A 17972-nucleotide genomic window follows, 5' to 3' on the forward strand; every position below is an offset into this window, starting at 1 on the left:
CAAAGCACCGTATTTGCAGATTCCTTTACGGGAATCTGTGGAACCAGCTAGAAAAATTCAGTTATGCTCGAGCACATCCAAATTACTTTACAAGGCCTCGATGTCCCTATGTATTGTTTTTTGCGAAGCATGGATGTTTCTGCTTTATACCATTGTGTTGGGGAATTCTCGGGGTGCACAGCAAAAGACGCAATTCTTGTATAAAAACGTTAGATATTCAGAATCTGAAAGAGGAAAGTGAAAGTCACTTACACTTAAGAAAATATAATAAAGGTAGAAGCTGCAGGGCAATTTTACAGCGATAAAAATCATCCGTCACGGAAAAGCTGGAGAAATGCACAGGAATTAGAGCTCCCCAAAGACTCAAAAAAGGCATTTTTGTTAATCTGGACTATTAAACATTGCTAGTGACTCAACCTATTCCTGAAAATATCTGCTCTTTTTTATAGTCCTAATAAGCGTTCTGCACATAAAGTCAAAAACCCACACACAATCAGTACTTTCTTTTAAATTTACTCACCTCTAAAAGATGTTATCTAGTTTAATTAGAGAAATTTATTTCCAACCTACCAAAAAACCCACCAGTGGCACAAAGAAATAATACTTTTATGAATGGAATTTCCATACTTGAGCTATTCAAACACATTTTCATGCAACAGCGCCCTTTAAAATATGCTATTTTTTGGTGCAGCTAATATCTTCTCTTTGCTTAGCCGATGCCATCTGTTAGTTTATACTCCGTGGGCCGGAGCAAGAGGTATGCTCTGATGTATACTGTCACTTATGCTGCTGCTACAGACTGAGACCATCCAGGTTGACAGAAAGAAGCGACCAGATGAAACGGGTGATGAAGAGCTGTTGTAGCACTCTCATCTCCCTGGTCAAGAGACATGGACACGGGTCTGGCTCTCTGTGGTTCTTGAATCTATGAGGGCCTAGAAGTAATTTACTTGAATAAATAACTACTGTGTTTTGTTTGTTTTTTTTTTTCCTTCATGTTACTGTATTCAAACTATGAAGATTTCCGTAAAGCAGAAAAACGAATGAATAACCATGTCATTAAACCCTTCTGATCAACTAGCATCCAAGATGGATAAAAAAAAATACAGCCAAGAGGGAAAATAGCACCGGAAAGAAAAAAAGACAAGAGGTTACATGACTAATGGGAGGTATGACACCCAAGAAGGTATTTAGGTAGTTATTTACTCTGTAAACTAGTGCTACATCTGTAAGCAAACTGGCAACTAACCATGTCTGGTGTTAGAAATAACGTGATTCAAGGAGTAGAAGGAATATATTTGTTGGAGTCACAGGTTAATTACTCAGGAGCCTAATTGCCAGGCAGGACACTATAAGCTTCCCTTTCCTCCAAGCTGCCACTAATCGTTCCTCCAGCAGATCACAAGAACTCCCATGGAAGCATTACAATTCCCTCACAGTGAGGGGGAATTGCTCCCTTTTTCACCCATAACTTTAACCTACGCTGTCGTATCACCTCAGAAACGGCACTCTGAACTTTTGTGATACATGGTTCCAAGTCCCATGAGCTTGCCACCTTCTTTAAGACCAGTAAAAGAACTGAGGAGTTGTTAAAAACCCTACCTGCTCACCCTTTGCCACAGTGCACCGGGGCAGGGGCTTGCAAGTTATTCTTGACGCTCAGTTCTGAGTCAGCTTGCTTGGAAAGAAGCATTTGGGAGCTGGGAGGTAAAGGCATTATCGAAGAAGGTAGAAGCCCTCTTTGTCTTAAAATCAAATTTCAAACAGTATCTTATATAAGAAAATATTTGATTGATAGCTACCGGAATGCCTATCATGGAATAGGCTGCCCAGGGAGGTGGTGGAGTCACCATCCCTGCATGTGTTTAAGACTCGTTTAGATGTGGTGTTAAGGGATATGGTGTAAGGGAGAACTTTGTAGAGTGGGGCTGATGGTTGGACTCGATGATCCCAAGGGTCTTTTCCAACCTAAATGATTCTATGATTCTATGCGGCGTTAAACATGCTTTAAAAAAATAATTATCCACCAACTAAACTGTCAAAATAATCTTCCAACAGAGGCGATGTTCAAAGACCACAATTCGAATACGCATTTTTGAAAGGATTAATTTTACATAGTTGCATGGAAAGCACACTCTGAGGCTCATATTAAACATATTCAAACCTCTTTAGATAAGTACAAGATCAGCATACTGACCTACAATAGCAACCTACATTAAGATGCAGAGAAGTAATAGCCGGGAGACTTTCAAGGACAAATATTAACTTTATAATTTGATATATGAACCAGAACTGTATTAACAGTAAAAAGAAAGTGTCCTCTGCGGCTATTACTAGTGGATTCATAGAGAAGAATGCGTTAGAAATTGGTTATTATGTCAACGTCATGCGTATGTTTGCACATTTGAAAAACTTCAGGCGCTAGGAAACGCTGCTGAACCAATTAGATGTTCCAGAGATTAAAGTACGCTTATCTGGAGTGTACTTTTTCACAGCAGTTCTTACCGACCTCAAGTTTACTTTGCTCTTAACCGGGCAATCTACCAGCTGGAGCAGCAGCCGCGCAGTAACAAGCATCCTTCAGCCGCAATTTGTCTCGGTACCAGCTATAAATGACTCAGCTGCTCACGTCATGCTCCGGGAGTCACTTGGCTAATATTACAACCTTTTACTATACAGCACAGCATCCTTTCCCTCCATATTATGGGTTGGGTTTGGGGTTTTTTTGGGGGTTTTTTTTTGGCTCATACCTTCTCTCTGAAACGTGACAGGACTGCTTTGATCACCACGGGAGCTAACTTTCACTTCTCGTTGGCCATATGCAGTCCTGACTTAAAAATAAACACCTGCCAGGTGGTGCGTGTTAAAAAAGGGTGTGAAGGTGAAAACAAACTTTAAATGCAAAGGAACTTTGAGCAAGTAAAAACATAAGAATAGTTCGATTAAAATTGAAATTATACTCCCGCGTTCTTATTTTTACATAAAACTTTCTGTTCAAGTTCTGTTCTGTTACCAGAACATACATTTTAAAAAAAAAAAAAAGTTAATAAAACAAAGAAACAAACAAAAACAAGATACAAGAGCTAGTCTTGGTGATATTTCTACAATGTGAAACTTGGAACAAGCAATGTGAACAGGAACAGAGTTATAATTTTTTTTTAACCTTGATAGTTGTATCTGAAAAGCTCAGCTCCTGGCAACATGCAATCAAAAGAATGAATGTCTTTTTTTCCTTTCAAGGTTTAATTTGGGGACAGTGGGCTTGTAGGAAGCAGTGGAGGGAAAGGAATTATTATAGGTTTTTGCCCTATGGTCAGATTCATGACTCCCCATGGATGCAGTACAGACAACTCCTGCACAAAAAAAAAAAAAAAAAGATTATAATCCTGGAGTGGGACAATTTCAAGGAGCTGAGAAAAACCAAAGAGCAAGAGACATAAGAAAATAATAACCAGTAGCGTTGTACTCGCATATGGTAAAAAGCCTGGAAAAGCCTGCAAATCTGAAAACTAATGCATCTGTTGACAAGCAGTAAGGGATCTCGCAGTAATCTTGTGTTCTTTACTGTTCTGTGGGCAGCTCTGAGTTCTGTACCGGATTCCCCATGATCTTCATGGCGCGGTTCCTAACCCTGGTTTCAGTCGTGGTGATTCACAGGAGAAAACATCCCTTCAAGAAACGTGCTCCCCTGGATGAACGCTCCTGGTGTGCACAATTTACAAAGCCAGCAAAGCTACATGCCAAAAAAAATTGTTATGTTTTCTTAGGACTCTGCAGGGCTCCAAGTGACAGTAGCACCATGTACTGAATGTGAATTAGAAACCTGTCACATCCTTATCCACCTGCTTATCCAATTTAGCTGAAAGGTATTTTGACACTTTAATATGAACAGTATGAGTAGAAACAAGAAACTTCAAGACTATGATTTTTATGACACAGTAATACCAGGAGACTGCTGTATTTGACGGTAGGATGATACTTAAAGCGGTATAAAAACCAAAATGTGCTACAGATCAGCAAAACCGTACGATCTCCCAGCAGCCGGTGATCCGGTAGGAAAACACTGCGCAATTTGGGCAGAACGACTTGTGTGACTTGGTTTCTGTTTAAGAGCAGGGCTCTGCGCCCCGATCCTTAAGGTGTTGACTGAATAGTCAGTCCCCTGAAACCAACCCAAAGCAATTAAGCCCGGGATGAAAGCACGAAGCAGACCCTGCATAGCTTCACGGAGGGCTGGCTCTTGGTGGGTACAGAACAGCCGCCCTTCCCAGAGCAGTGATCCATTACAATTTATGTGCGCTGCTCCCTGTAACATGGCTGGGAGCCCACGTGGCATCAGTACGCTCAGGTCAATTAACTGACCTCTGTAACAGGACACTGTGAAGCCTACTCTGTATTCCCAACAAACTGGCCCCATACTGGGTTGAAAGGAAGTATTTTCCGTGTTACAGAGGTAGCAGACTTAAGGTACCACCTTGAATACTGTGTCCAGTTTTGGGTCTCTCACTCCAAGAAAGACATTGAGATTCTGGAGCGTGTCCAGAGAAGGGCGGTGAAGCTGGTGAGGGGACAGGAAAACAAGTCTTATGAGGAGCGGCTGAGGGAACTGGGGTTGTTTAGCCTGGAGAAAAGGAGGCTGAGGGGAGACCTTATCGCTCTCTACAGCTACCTGAAAGGAGGTTATAGAGAGGTGGGGGTCGGTCTCTTCTCCCACGTAACAAGTGACAGGACAAGAGGAAGTGGCCTCAAGTTGCACCAGGGGAGGTTTGGATTGGATATTACGAAAAACTTCCTTCACTGAAATTTCGGTGGATTTCTTCACCGAAAAACTTCTTCACCGAAAGGGTTATCAAACATTGGAACAGGCTTCCCAGGGAAGCGGTGGAATCACCATCCCCGGAAGTATTTAAAAAACAGGTAGATATGGTGCCTAGGGACATGGTTTAGCGGTGGTTTGGGCAGTGCTAGGTTGATGGTTGGACTTGATGATCTTAAAGGTCCCTTCCAACCTAGATGATTCTATGATTCTGTGAAATACTTTATAACCAATGGAAAGAAGAATATTACACAAAAATAAAGCTTGAACTGTCTATAAATAAGCTCAGGTGATCCTAAGTTTAAACCTAACATCCCACCTGGTATTACCTGAAATCAGTAATCCCACTCAAAAGCATGACGTAGATGCGAGCATGCCTCATCACTACATTAAAGGCTAAAATATATGGCAGAGTTGAGCATTTTACCAGTATGTTTTTATCTTATCAGGTACTAACTATTATGTACGTAGCCCTGTAGGCATGCATGAGCTGGGTGCTGTGTTTCTACAAGGATGGCAACAATCCATGGGACTCTGTGCAGAGTATGTTGAGTTTCCCACAGAGTTACAGCAAGAATTTTGAAATCTGCAAAATAAGCGTCAAAGACAGTGGAACGCTGCAGGAGTTCTTCAGGTGGTGGTATACGACGTGTATAAAATCTAACAGTACCATTGCAAAGCATAACAGCAGGACTAAATAGCTAAAAAACATCCAATATTATAGGCTGGGTTGGCAAACAACGAATTAGCACTGCCATGTTGAAGAGAAGTATCACAATGAAGCTTAGTTTACCATAATAGGAAAGCTCATGATATTCCAGTTTATAACATGATGCATTACCTGACAGGTAATAAACGGCAACCTATACATATACATCCCTGGCTTGCCTGAGGCTGACGCTTCCAGAAGTAACAGAATTCAGCTGAAGCATCCATTCTGTTGTGCTGCAGAAATCAAGTATTACTTGTCTTCTCAAAATCTGATCTTTTTATGGCGGTCATGTGAGAACTCGGCGCAGAAGCGTATCAAATAGCCTGTCAAATCTGAAAAACACGAAGCAACATGGCACTACGGCTAAGGTTCTGCTCAGCTTCCCATCGATGGTATCGTTAAAAAGGGTCGCTGAAGTTTTAACCTGTTAATTTTCACTAAACACAGAAAGTTCCCTTTCAAATTCCCATTCAACAACAACCACCACCAGCAAGCACGGGATATTAAGTAAAACAGATGAAGTGCAGAACAGCGGGTGAACATAGAGAAACAAAACACTCGGTTACATAAAGAAGCTCCACGCTCATTAATCTAGCAGCCTGGGCTGCTCTCCACCTTTCTCACACTCCCAGCTGCGATGCTGTATATTTTAAGGACAACCTGCATATCGAGCAAAGGAAAAAAAAGAAAAAAAAAAAAAACAACAAAAACCAACAACAAAACCACAACACCACAGCATTCATACAGATCGACTGATGCGCTCGATATACTTTTTTTTAAATCACCTTCTTCTGCGGTGATTTTGCAGACAGAAGGTCACTATGGAAGAAGCACGTTCATTTTGTAAACTTCACGCCACCCCACTAAACTGCAGATATTATTTTTAGTTCTCCCTAGCACTAAGCAGACAGGGAATCCGAGGCGCGGTGCCAGGATGTAAACCCGCTCCTTCTGAGCCGGCTTTAATCATGTTGCCTTGCTCCCACTCTGCTCCCATGTTTAGGTCAGCAAATTTCCTCAAGGCTAAATCCGAATCCATGCACACATCTGCCATGGACAATCTGGGTGTGTTTCTTCATGAATAATTCAGACAAAAGTACGATGTGTTGCTCCTGCTGAAAGGCCCACTTGATTTTCTCTTCTGGCAAGGTTCGTCAAAAAAAGTGCCGCTGAAGAGTAGCCAACATCTTGCCTCTATTTATAATGTACTCGGTTTACAAAAAAAAAAAAGTGGATCCTCTTTACAGGCTGTTTTGTACTGCTTCAAGCTTGCAGTCCTGCTGCGCAGAAAATTAAGGGACTCACATTGAGTATGACCACAAAGTCAGCCCAGAAGTATTTTCTTCAAAAGGGATACTTGTTTAAAATCTTTCTCCATAAAAAAAAACCAAAAAAACAAGTCTTGCACAGGAGCCTAAACCAAATGTTAGAGGAAGAGCTGTATTTTCCATAGAAAGCTCTCCTGTCAGATGCTATGGGATTTGCATGTTACAGCAATGTTTCAGCTGTGGGGTTTTTTGTTTGGTTGGTCGGGGTTTTTTTTTCAGTATAGTTGCAATAGCTTGTTTGGCAATTTGTTAGATTGCCACAAAAGTACCACGCCACTGAGGGCAATCTGATACTTACTTCCATTGCCAAGTGTGGCAGCAGGTCATATGCACAAACCCTTCTCTTTCTAATCTGCACGCTAGCAGGAATGATTTTTTTTTTTCCCCACTTTAGACTACTGACGCCGTAATTTCGCAAGCTGTGACGGAGCTGGGACAGGCAGGAATCGCAGAGCTCTGCGCGTCCGCTGCAGCCCACCGTGGACGTCAACCTGAAGGTGTCACATCAGCTTTCAGCACAGTGTTGAGCTGGAGTTTTAAGTGCTGCTTTGCTCCTACCCTTCCAGCCCAGCGCTTCGAAAGAAAGCAACTGGTTCCTCTCTGGCAAACACAGCTCTGTTAAATATGTACTACCCTACTTCTATTTTTATTTAGAAATCCTACCGTAACTTGAGATCAAGTTGTTAAGAATAATCAAGCCAAAGCAAGAAACAAACTATGAGAAGGCATATAAAAATACGTTTCAAGGAGTTAGCATTGCACGTCCTAGTTCACTGCAGCTACTGAATATTTACTCTAGTTCAGAAATACTCAAGAACCCGACTACTCCCAAAGTTCCTGGGACGTTGCTCTTTTTTTTTCCCTTTTCTTTTTAATGAACATAACAGGAAACCCATAACAGCGTCACAGAGCACATGAAACATATTTAACATCAGCACCCCAAAAAATAAATATTTATTAATCTTGCTAGGAAAAACAAAATCAGGAACAGTCTGGAAGGCAGTCATTGCTGTGCCCCAGAGGATAATATTCCCGCTTCCCACAACATGTTTTTCAATGCACCAAGGATCTCTGAACAGCACTGTGCAGATCTACACGTTCTTGCCAAGAGGAGCAATGAAATAAAACATAACCCCAGACACTTTTAACAGAGCAAGCTGCTTGTTAAGGTTTATCAACGTGCAAAAATGAACTGCGCGACCGAAATACACTTTAAATAAAGTCAGCTATAATGGGAAGGGTTAAACCTCAGCGTCAGGGATGGCAGAGCTGGGAAAAAGCCATACTTTTCTCGTATTGGTTTTATCTTATCTAATAGCTTCTACAAGTCTTTCACAGCGGCTTTGAACAAGGATCTCTCTCATGCTTGCATTTTAAATTAATTTAATCCTTCAGAAAAGCGCCACGTGCCCAATACTGTAGAATCATACTTATCTTCCGTGGTTCCAGAGATGAAGAACAAGAAAATCCTTAGCATATTGCCCTTCAAAATACCCAGAAGAGATAATTTTTAAAAGCCTGGCTAATTCTGAGAAGATGAAACAATAAAAAAGGAAATTATGGATTCAGTGAGAAAGCAACCAGTTTTGAGCGAAGATGAAGATAACTATTACAAGTAACTTATAAAGTCAGGAAACGTGGTTTATTAGATACAATTCCTCCAAAACTTTACACTGAATTTCTAAACGGCATCAAGAGCCCGTTAAAAAAAAAAAAAAAAAAATCATTTTTCTTTTTGCAGTGCCTCACCTCAAGTATTTTGCCTCTCGTATGAATGATCCAAACTGAAGAGAACTGTAATAACGCATCCAGGTAACTGCGTATTAGCTTGTGACATCTTTCAAAGGCTCTGAACAGAAAAATAAATTTTAAGACATGTTATACGTGTACTTGCTATATGCCATCTACCCTGGCTGAACAGTCTTCATGGTATGGCAGCCTTTGAAGTACGTCTCAGGTTTTTGTTCAGTTGACTTAAGTAACTAAAACCTTGTAGAAGGACACAAAACCCAAGTTTAAGCACCGCAGCTAAAGCCAACACACATTTCACCTCAAGGAGGGTGAAATGATACCCAGAGGCCCTGCTGCTGCCATGGTTTTCCTTTTTCTTTGCCCAAAGAGGGTGTGCTTGGGGAGCAGAGGAGAACCCAGCAGCACCATCCTCTCCAGAAGAGGACCGAGCAATTATCTTCTTATTGGAAGTCCCAATTCCCGCAGCATGGAGGGGGAGGATTAAGCAGCGGATTCCACTTTGCGGGAGGGATGGCTTTAAGCAGGCTTCGCCTCAAACAGGCGGACGTAAGGATGTTCATTTCAGGCGGTATGGCTGCTGCGGAGAGGTGGAGGTGAGGGAGCACAGCTTTCAGACTATGGTAGGTTTTGCGCTAGTAAAGCACGACCGTGCTCAGAATGAAGACTGACTGGATTATTCAAGATTCGTAGTTAACTTTTATGTTCTTTTCCCTGTAGTCCTAAATATACTACTAGAACTAATCCATGAACAGGCTTACCTCTGACCAACGCCAAGAGGAAGACTGAATTACCAGACTACTCTCAGATCTATAGGACCACCAAGTATGTTCATTTGCCCACCTCACTGATCTGCCACTTGTCACCTAGTTAATACATCTGGAAAGGGAAAAGAAAATATGCATATCCACAACTCACGCATGCTCTCTGGTACTCAAAACAGACCACAAAATGGGAGGTCACATACTTCTTGCAACCCTGGGGTAACCTCTTCCACGCTTTGTGCTTTCAGCCCCCCTCTGCCGTTCTGTATTGCCTTTTTGCACTTTGAAGACCTCTTCAGGGTAGGTGGCGTTGTTCATGACACGATCATGTGCTATCTTGCATTAGCGATGCTCTGATTTATTTTGGAACCCATGTTACTGTATATGGTCTTGGTGTACCTATTTGTGTCAGAACATAAGGTCATAGGTATTATATTACAGTTTACACAAAACAGAAAAGCACAGTTCCTGTTTATGAATTAAGTCACTTCATTTTGCTGCCTTAAGTTTGCTTTCCAGCTGCCCTCAAACACTGTATTATTTAACGACCTATACAAGACTTCCAGTAGTTCTTGTCTTTTTACCCAGTCATCTCCTGTGGTCTCTAAAGATGCCTCAGAACAGTGCAACACGCGAAGGTAGATGATGCCACAATTCACATACGGGACAAATGATAAAAGTCACACGGAAGTATACTCTTCTTTATTTTGTATTTTTTTTTCTTGTCTCTGAACTTGAAATAGTATCTGAAACCACAAAGGAAACAAAACCAGGTGGCAGCGGACAGCTGGTGCCATGAGGGGACCGTGCCAACCCTGCTGAAAATTCTGCACAACCTACAGCCTAGACAGCAACCTCCGTGATCGGCCTCCAAAATACATCGCGGTCCTCACCACTTTACCTCAGAGAAACTCAAGATCCTCAGGGGGTTCAAGGCAAATAGGAAAGACGGATGGAAGAGATGCAAGGAAGGGTGAGCTGTGCACGTCAAGCGCTGTACCAACCTCTAGCAAAGCGCAGAGATGGGCAGGAGTCAGTCACGCTACTGCGACGATTGTTTGGAAATTTAATCTTTTTTAGGATTCACTTTTACAGCCACTAACTTCAAGCATTTCGGTCTGAGATTTTTACCATCCCTAAAAATCAGACTGTCCCTGTTGCCAAGACATACATAAGCTAGCCAAACCTTTTGGAAGTCAGTTTTCTATTTAATTGTTTTTAGAAGAATCTGCCTCTCCGTTTCAAAAAACGGACAGAAAAACATAGAAACAGATAATCAGAAGAGAAGCCTTCATTTGGTGTGCACAGATCCATACAAACTCCTTTCTTTAAATAAAATAGCCTCATTATCTCGTCACTGTATTACCTACAGCCGCTCTCAGTGAACTCACATCACTTCTTATATTTATTATTCTATATTTTATTTTGCCTTTCTGAAAATACAATCCTCCATAACATCACTTCTACTCCCCAGATAACGGGGTTGTTTTCAATCACTGCAAAAGAAAAAGTGAATTAATTCTTTTTACAAACGCAGCGGATATGACAGTATTTAAAACCATTCCCTCTTTCCTCTCCTAAAGATTAATCAGGGATAAAAAGGCTAACATATAAGCATTTACAAACAGTTAACAATTTTAATGTTTTTATTATTTCTTCTGTTAGGGACATGGCAGAAAGTTATTATGGACGAGATGTTCAAAACCACAACCTGAAAAGATAGTTTTACAAGCCTAAAGTGAGAAGCGCTCTCATTTTCAGAAAAAAAAAGTGCCGCATCTATCATTAAGGAAACAAAAATAAAACCTTAAGCTCTCAACTTTCAGTTCCATTTCCCAAATCTTACGTCTTACAGTGTTTAAAAAAATTAAAATACAAACCAAACAACAAAAACCCAACAAAAAAAGGGAGTGCAAGACTTCTCATCTGAGGCTGTACAGCCCACGTAGGCTGGAGATAATGAGGCCGCTCAACAAACAATTCTGCATTCATTGCAAGCCTTTAGCATCCACGCTTTGTTTTGAGTCACTGCTTTTCAGTTTCTCAACCCATGAATGAAATTTTGACCCACCCAAACTTCGAGAAAATTTTCTTTTGGTCTCTCCAAGACTTGTTTTCTTGATAAAACTGGGACAACCTCTCTTTTTCATGGAAAACAGCACTACCTCCTTCTTTCCTCTGAAATCCCAAGTGCGCTCGAGTCGATCGAGCATCCAAACTCTGCATCTCTCCCATTTCCTGCAGAATCCTTCAAAACCCAGACCCTAACTTTTTTATCATGTCTGTTCTACCTATTCAAAACACAGATTATCAGACGACTGTGCAACAATTTAATATGAACTGCAACAGTGCTGTGCGTATCTCCTTAATATGGCAAAATTTTCCTACCGTTTAGCCTGTGCTCCTATGTCACATAACAATCAAAGCACAAAAGCAATATGAATGTAAAGTTCGTGAATTCTCTTCTTCAAATGTTTCTAACATATTATTCAATAAGAAGCCGTACACAACATGATATTATTACAGCATAAAAGCCTCCTTTGAAAAGCTGAAATGAAAGATTTTGCATTGTTGTTTTTCAGAATAATCTGTCCTATGGCCTTGCTTTACTGAAATGTATTATCTAACAATTAACACACTCTCGGAGCAGACTTTCAGCCCATGCAGCGATGACAGAGCCGGGATCTGGGTTACCAGCAGGCTGCCTCTGGCCCTCCACCTCTCCGCTTCTTATCGCAGCTTTACTTTGTCAGCAGAATGCTCCGTTACTTCTGCTTCGCCTTGAGACAGCCCGGTCCCCCGACAGCACGGTTACAGCCAAACGCCGCAGCTACAGACCGTACACACAAGAGCTAAACCCTACTCAGGTCTGCGCACCAGAACATTTTTCCTTCACAGCCAGCTAGGATTAGCTTTAACACCCCATAACAATGTGTTTTGATCACTGCTCCTAAGGTTTATAAAAGAAATACAAAATGCATCGAGTAAGTTCTTGCTTAACTGGAGAAGACAACTATCTTCACTAACAAGAATCAATTGTAGTATAATTAGATTTAGGATGCCGGATCAGGTTATAAACAAAAAAATTCCCCCCAAACCGGCTTTTTCAAGCTCCATGAAGAAAACGCACAGTCTAGACCAGCATAATAATTTTCAAAACAAAAGTGCAGAAGGAGATCGGACCATAAGCCTTGCCCCCAGAGACCAGGGAACTCAAGGCAATTGTCAAAACAGCATTGATTCGTTTCACACAATTAAAATCGGGTTTACAGAATGAAATTAGTACTTCATGGTAAAAGCGTGTTAAAGTTGAGCTTAAAAACACTAATCAAAAGGGCTTTTCTTGGTGGCTGGGAGAAGGGCACGCCTGCTATATTTATAAACTCCAGGTTTTGGTTTAAAAAAAAATAAAAAATAAATCTGTTCCTGGGGTTGTGAAGAAAATCTGCCAAGTATAAAATGAGACAATGCTGTCATCTGACGTCTACAGACAAGACTCCAGGCATCCTAGATAATTCTCAAATGACAGCAATACAAAACTAACAAATCTCTGGCTGCTATTCAGAAGCTACTGGCCAGCACTAAAACAGACAACTCCCCTCATCCACTTCAGCTGGCTGCTGCTTTCAAAAGTTACGAGGAGCGGCAAACACTATAATAATTCTGGGGGCGGGGGGGCGGAAGTCAAAAACCTTCTGTTCCCATCCTCACCAGTCAGATGGCTCCAGAAGTTTTCTCTCCCCTGGTAACTAAAGGGCAAAAGAAGGAGACACACTGCCCCTCATAGAAGCATCTTAGCATCCACCCCCGTGGCGACAGCTGAGCTCTGGGTTTGACGCTGCGCCAAAGTACTGCTCCAGAAGAGGAGCCGACCCACCCGCTCCTACTTTTCAGCTCTAGCCACAATTTGCAGGCTTTCAAACAAAATGTAAAGGGGTTTCCTACCACCTCGCTCTCTCCTTTCTCTTCGGTCGCAGCAAATGACATTAAAAGATGTTATCTTCCCGCCTGATGTTATCACAGCACATATCTATCGCATTGGCTTTTTATTGGTCGTCTGCTAAAGAGATCTGCAGGGGCTGGCAAAAAGTATTGCTTTTTTTCCGTGAATAACAGCCCCTTTTGTGGTCACAGCGAATGCACGTGCATCCCAGACGCCGTGCAATACCGCTGGTGGACAAAGCGGTGGGCTCGAAGCCAAAATTTTCATTCTCAACCACATTGTTAGTTTTGTTTTTTTTTTTTAAATTACCACACTAGCAGTAATCTCTTGGAAGTCAATTGTTATCCTCTCACTTTCATCATTTACATCCGCCATCAAAAATTACGGCTAGCTGTCCTCTAACTCAAAAGACCGCATGACGTCCCCTGCCACCCTTCCTTCATTCCAGGGTGATTTAGCGTGCTGATGAACTTAATACCGCCAAGACGGATAACACCACGGCTTTGTAGTCATCTCCGGCTAGCCTGAAGCCAGTCTAACCACTGAAAAGGCCATCCCGCCCTTCCCCTTCTTGGCCACACGCTGCTACCTTGCGTCTCCAACCTACCTGCGTTGATGTAAAACGTTATTAGGGTTGCACAGGAAAGCAAACGAGGGAAGCGGTTTGGAACTAATCCGGCAAAGGTGGGGGAGGCGGGGGTGGGGGGGTTGAAAGCCAGTTTAACACCAGTCAGTTCCCTGATCCTGTTTGCCCTGTGGCTGCACAAAGAGTTGCGCTGCCACGAGGACAAAGCCGAGAGGAAGGAAGGAGGCCTGAGGAGGAGAGGATCGCTCCCCTCAGCGGCGGTGCCGACATACATTGGCTAGAAGCGACCATGGCCCAAGATGGAAAACGAGGTCGCCCTAAAATAACAGCTGTGAAAAATACTTTCTAAGCTAATACATGCCATGAAGCTCACATTACCAATACGAAACAGAAGCATGTACTTGAAGATCTTTAAAGTGTGCGAGAACGGCATCTATCTTTTAACAAACAAACAAGAGCTTCAAAAGAAGATTTTCAGAGCTACCAACTTCCAGCCTGATTTCATCCACTCAGGACTAGGCTTAAGCGCAAATCAACCTGCAGAGACTTCGACAACCAAGCCTCAACGATTGGTAACAAAACTTGGAAGGGAAAAAAAAAAAAATCCACCTTCTTTTCCTTTTGATACCTTAAAAACCACCTGCCTGTTAGTCAGACAGTTGTGAATCACACCACTGGCTGTGCATCTACTGCCATTATTTTGGTTCTTCATCTGGAAATCACACGCTGAGTAACCCTCACATGAGGGACTTGTTCTTTATTAATGATAACAAGGCTAAAAACCATCTTGACAGGTAAAATTTAGACTATATTATCAGAACAAGGCAGCACTTTGTAAACGGGAACTTGTTTATACCAATAACTTCCTGCAATAGGAAGGCTTTACCTATAGTATCGATTTGATTTAATTCCATGCACGTAAGGACATTCTCCTCTGTGAGGAAAGAAGGGAAGATATATGGATAAAATGTTTAGTCAGAAACAGCCTCCCAAAAGTAAATGTATGCAGTTTTTGCATGTTCACAAGAGTAATAAGGATCCACTATTTTACAGAATGAGGTTTTCTTACAAAGTCATGGTACCAGAGCAGACCTACCCCAGAAATAAATTTGATTCAGCATCTGCCAACGGTGGGTGCCTTGATTCTCTTCAGACTACGGTCAGACTCCTAAAAGGACATTTTGCCTCCTCCCTTGCCAGACATGACCCCTTCCATTTCACGCTCTTTCTGCGTGCTCTCTCCTGGCAGAGCACAGTGGCAGCAGTTGCCAACAAGTTAAGCATAGTTACCTCCACTTGGGGTATCTCCTGTCCCGTCTTTGATGACGGCTCAAGACACAGCTATGTACACAATTCTAAATCCCTCCAACGTTAATAATCTCTGACAGTATGTCGGTTCAAAATAAAAATTAATATACTGAGAACTTTTCAGTTTTCTTAATAGTTCCTACCCTCTTCACTAAAAAAAAAAAAAGAAAAGAAAAAATAACACAAAACCAAAAGAAACCCAAGCAACTGTTCAATACTTCCAGTAAGTCAGCTAAGTAGTTTCAGTAAAATCCAGCACTTCTAATTGCATGCGTTTGTCCTCCATACGCCTCTGTGAAACCAATGGGAAGGTGTCTTAACTTACTCGACCATAGGATTGTTACTGAAAGGCCTTTTTCTTGTCCGCACCGCACTAAATCAATGACAAACCTACTCGTCAAACCACCATCGCTCCCGTAACCCTCAGGAGGGAGGCGAAGGCAGTTTGCTGCACATTTGATGCGTGAGCCAAAGCCTGTTGAGAGAGTCGGGAAAATACAGTCTTACTGTTAGGTCTTTTTTTCCAGTTGGCACCTCATCAACAATGTCTCCACCCAAACCTAGGGTTGTTTGCAGCGCTACCGAGTGTGCCTGAGCTCGGCCAGGTGTCCTTAGCCTGACCCATCAGCAAAATCGGGACCACCGCTCACAAACGATGGGTTCCACGCCACGTGGGGGGTCTGCGGAGCCCTGAAAGCACCGTCCTGGCTATCTGAGCCCAACATTTATGCCGCCATAAGGACGGTTTAACGCAAATTCTGCATTTTGCTTGCAAATGGTGTGCTTTTTCCCTGTGGCGGGACGCGAGGCGGCTCCACGGGAGAGGGAGAAAGGAAGGGGCTCCATCTCCCAGCGCACCCGCAGAGGCTGGGTACCCCGCGGCCTGACCAGAGGGTGGGCTGAGGGCTAGGGACAGGGGGTTGACATGGCAGCCCACGGCCACACGGGATCGTGTGACACCCCCCATCCCCTCCTCCGCCTCTTCCCGCGGACACCGCGGGCGCTGCAGCCCGGCCGGGGTTCCGGGATCCCCCCACTCCGCGGGTGGGTGCGTGTGCGTGGGTGCCGCTCTCCCAGCGCCTCGCAAGCCCGGCCGAGGGTCTGGAAGGGAAGCAAAGCGGGGTGGGGGGAACCCGGGCAACCCCCCCCCTCCTCTCCCTCTCGCCCACTCGCCTGGTTGGGGTCGGTGGCGCGGAAGACGTGGCAGGCCATGGGGGAGTCGGGGTTGTCGGGCTGCGCCTTGATCAGGTAGGCGAAGTAGGTGAGGTCGTGGCTGTTGTGGATGAAGCGGGCGATGTGCTGCGCCTTATGTTCGAAGATGAAGACGGCGGGCGCGGGGCTGGCGGGGCGGCCGGGGCCGGTGGGGCGGCCGGGGCTGGCGGGGCCGGCGGGGACGCAGCGCAGGGTGGGCGAACCCACCACCAGCAGCACCTCCCGGGCCGGCACCCCGCTGCCCAGGGCGCCGCCGGGCTCCTGGCGCTGCCCGCGGCGGCGGATCTCCGCCATCAGCCAGGGCAGCATGGGCAGCGTGGTCCGCCGGTCCAGGCACGACGAGCCCACGTACCACAGGCGGAACCGCTTCTCCCCCGGCGCCGCCGGCTGCGGATCGGGCTCGGGCTCCGGCTCTAAAGGGTGGGAGAGCGGCTCGCCCTCCCCTCGCTTCTCCATGGCGGGTGCCCGGGCGGAGGAGCGCGGCCGCTTTCCCCCCTCCTTCCTCACCCCGGCGCCAGGTGCAGCCCGACGGGGCCTGCGCTCGGCCGGGGCCGCCGCTAAGCCCGCATCCCGCCGGGCACGGCCCCGCAGCCGCGCCGCCCTCCCCGCCTGCCTGCCCGAGCGGGGTCAGCCCGCGGGGAGGGAAAGGACGGCCGAGTCACCCTCCTCCTCCTCCTCCTCCTCTTCACCGCCCCGGGGAGGAGCAGAGAAGCTACGCCCCGAGCGGGCACGGCGACCCGGCCGAGGGGCGGGACGGCACCGCTGCGGGCTCCAAACAAAAATACAACGTGGCCTCCGCTCCGCCGGGCACTGCCCGGCCCCGGGGGATGCTGCCCTGCGCTCCCGCAGCCGGGAAGGAGGAGGAGGAGGAGGAGGAGGAGGAGGAGAATGGTGATGATAATGATGAGGAGGAGGTCCGCAAGGGGAGGAAGGTCGCCGAGCGGCAGAGGGAAGGAGCTGGGCTCCTTCCGCCCCCTTTGCACAAGCTCCCAAGCTTTTTTTCCGAGTTGTTTTTGCTTTTTGGCGAGCCGGAGGGGCGATGGGGAGATACACCCCCCTCCCACCCCCCCATCCCGGAGCCAGCGGGGTCCCGGGTTCTCCCCCCCGCGGCTCTGCCCCCTCCGCCGCCCCCGCCCGGGGGAAAAAACCAGCCTTGTCGCAAACTTCCACGACTGCCGAGTCGCTGTCAAGTCAGAGTTTAATTAAGACTGCTTTTAAAAACAGTTTTTTCTGTGTTTTCTTTTTCCTGCTTGAGCTGTTGGAGTGGTTTTCCCCCCGCCCCCCTCCCCCGCTATCGCGATAACATATCTTTTGTCAACGAAAAATCCGCCACCTACTGTAAATGTTAGTTACTTGTCTCTACCTGAGAAAGCAGCTGGACAAAGCTTTTCCAGTCGTACAGCACCCCTTTTGGATATCCGTTTGGGAATTGTCAACGTTAGTGACCGTCCTTGCGTTTACATCTGTAGCAACGGCAGCGATAATTCCCAGTAACACGCTATCATGGCAACTGTTTTAACCCTGTCTAGAAAAAAAAAAAAACAAAACAACATA

General features: G+C 44.9%; 1 protein-coding gene across 1 annotated transcript in view; it reads right to left on the minus strand.

The window, feature by feature from the left end:
• TBC1D4 (TBC1 domain family member 4) overlaps positions 1-17104 on the minus strand; it is a 114119-nt gene extending 97015 nt beyond the window's left edge. Inside the window, exon 1 of the mRNA XM_063335650.1 lies at positions 16380-17104. Within this exon, the coding sequence (XP_063191720.1) occupies positions 16380-16874 (495 nt within the window). The 5' untranslated portion in view covers positions 16875-17104. The remainder of the gene's footprint in view (positions 1-16379) is intronic.
• Between the last annotated feature and the right edge of the window lie 868 nt (positions 17105-17972).

This window comes from Chroicocephalus ridibundus, chromosome 1 (genome assembly GCF_963924245.1).
Source record: "Chroicocephalus ridibundus chromosome 1, bChrRid1.1, whole genome shotgun sequence".
In the NCBI taxonomy this organism is placed as follows: domain Eukaryota; kingdom Metazoa; phylum Chordata; class Aves; order Charadriiformes; family Laridae; genus Chroicocephalus; species Chroicocephalus ridibundus.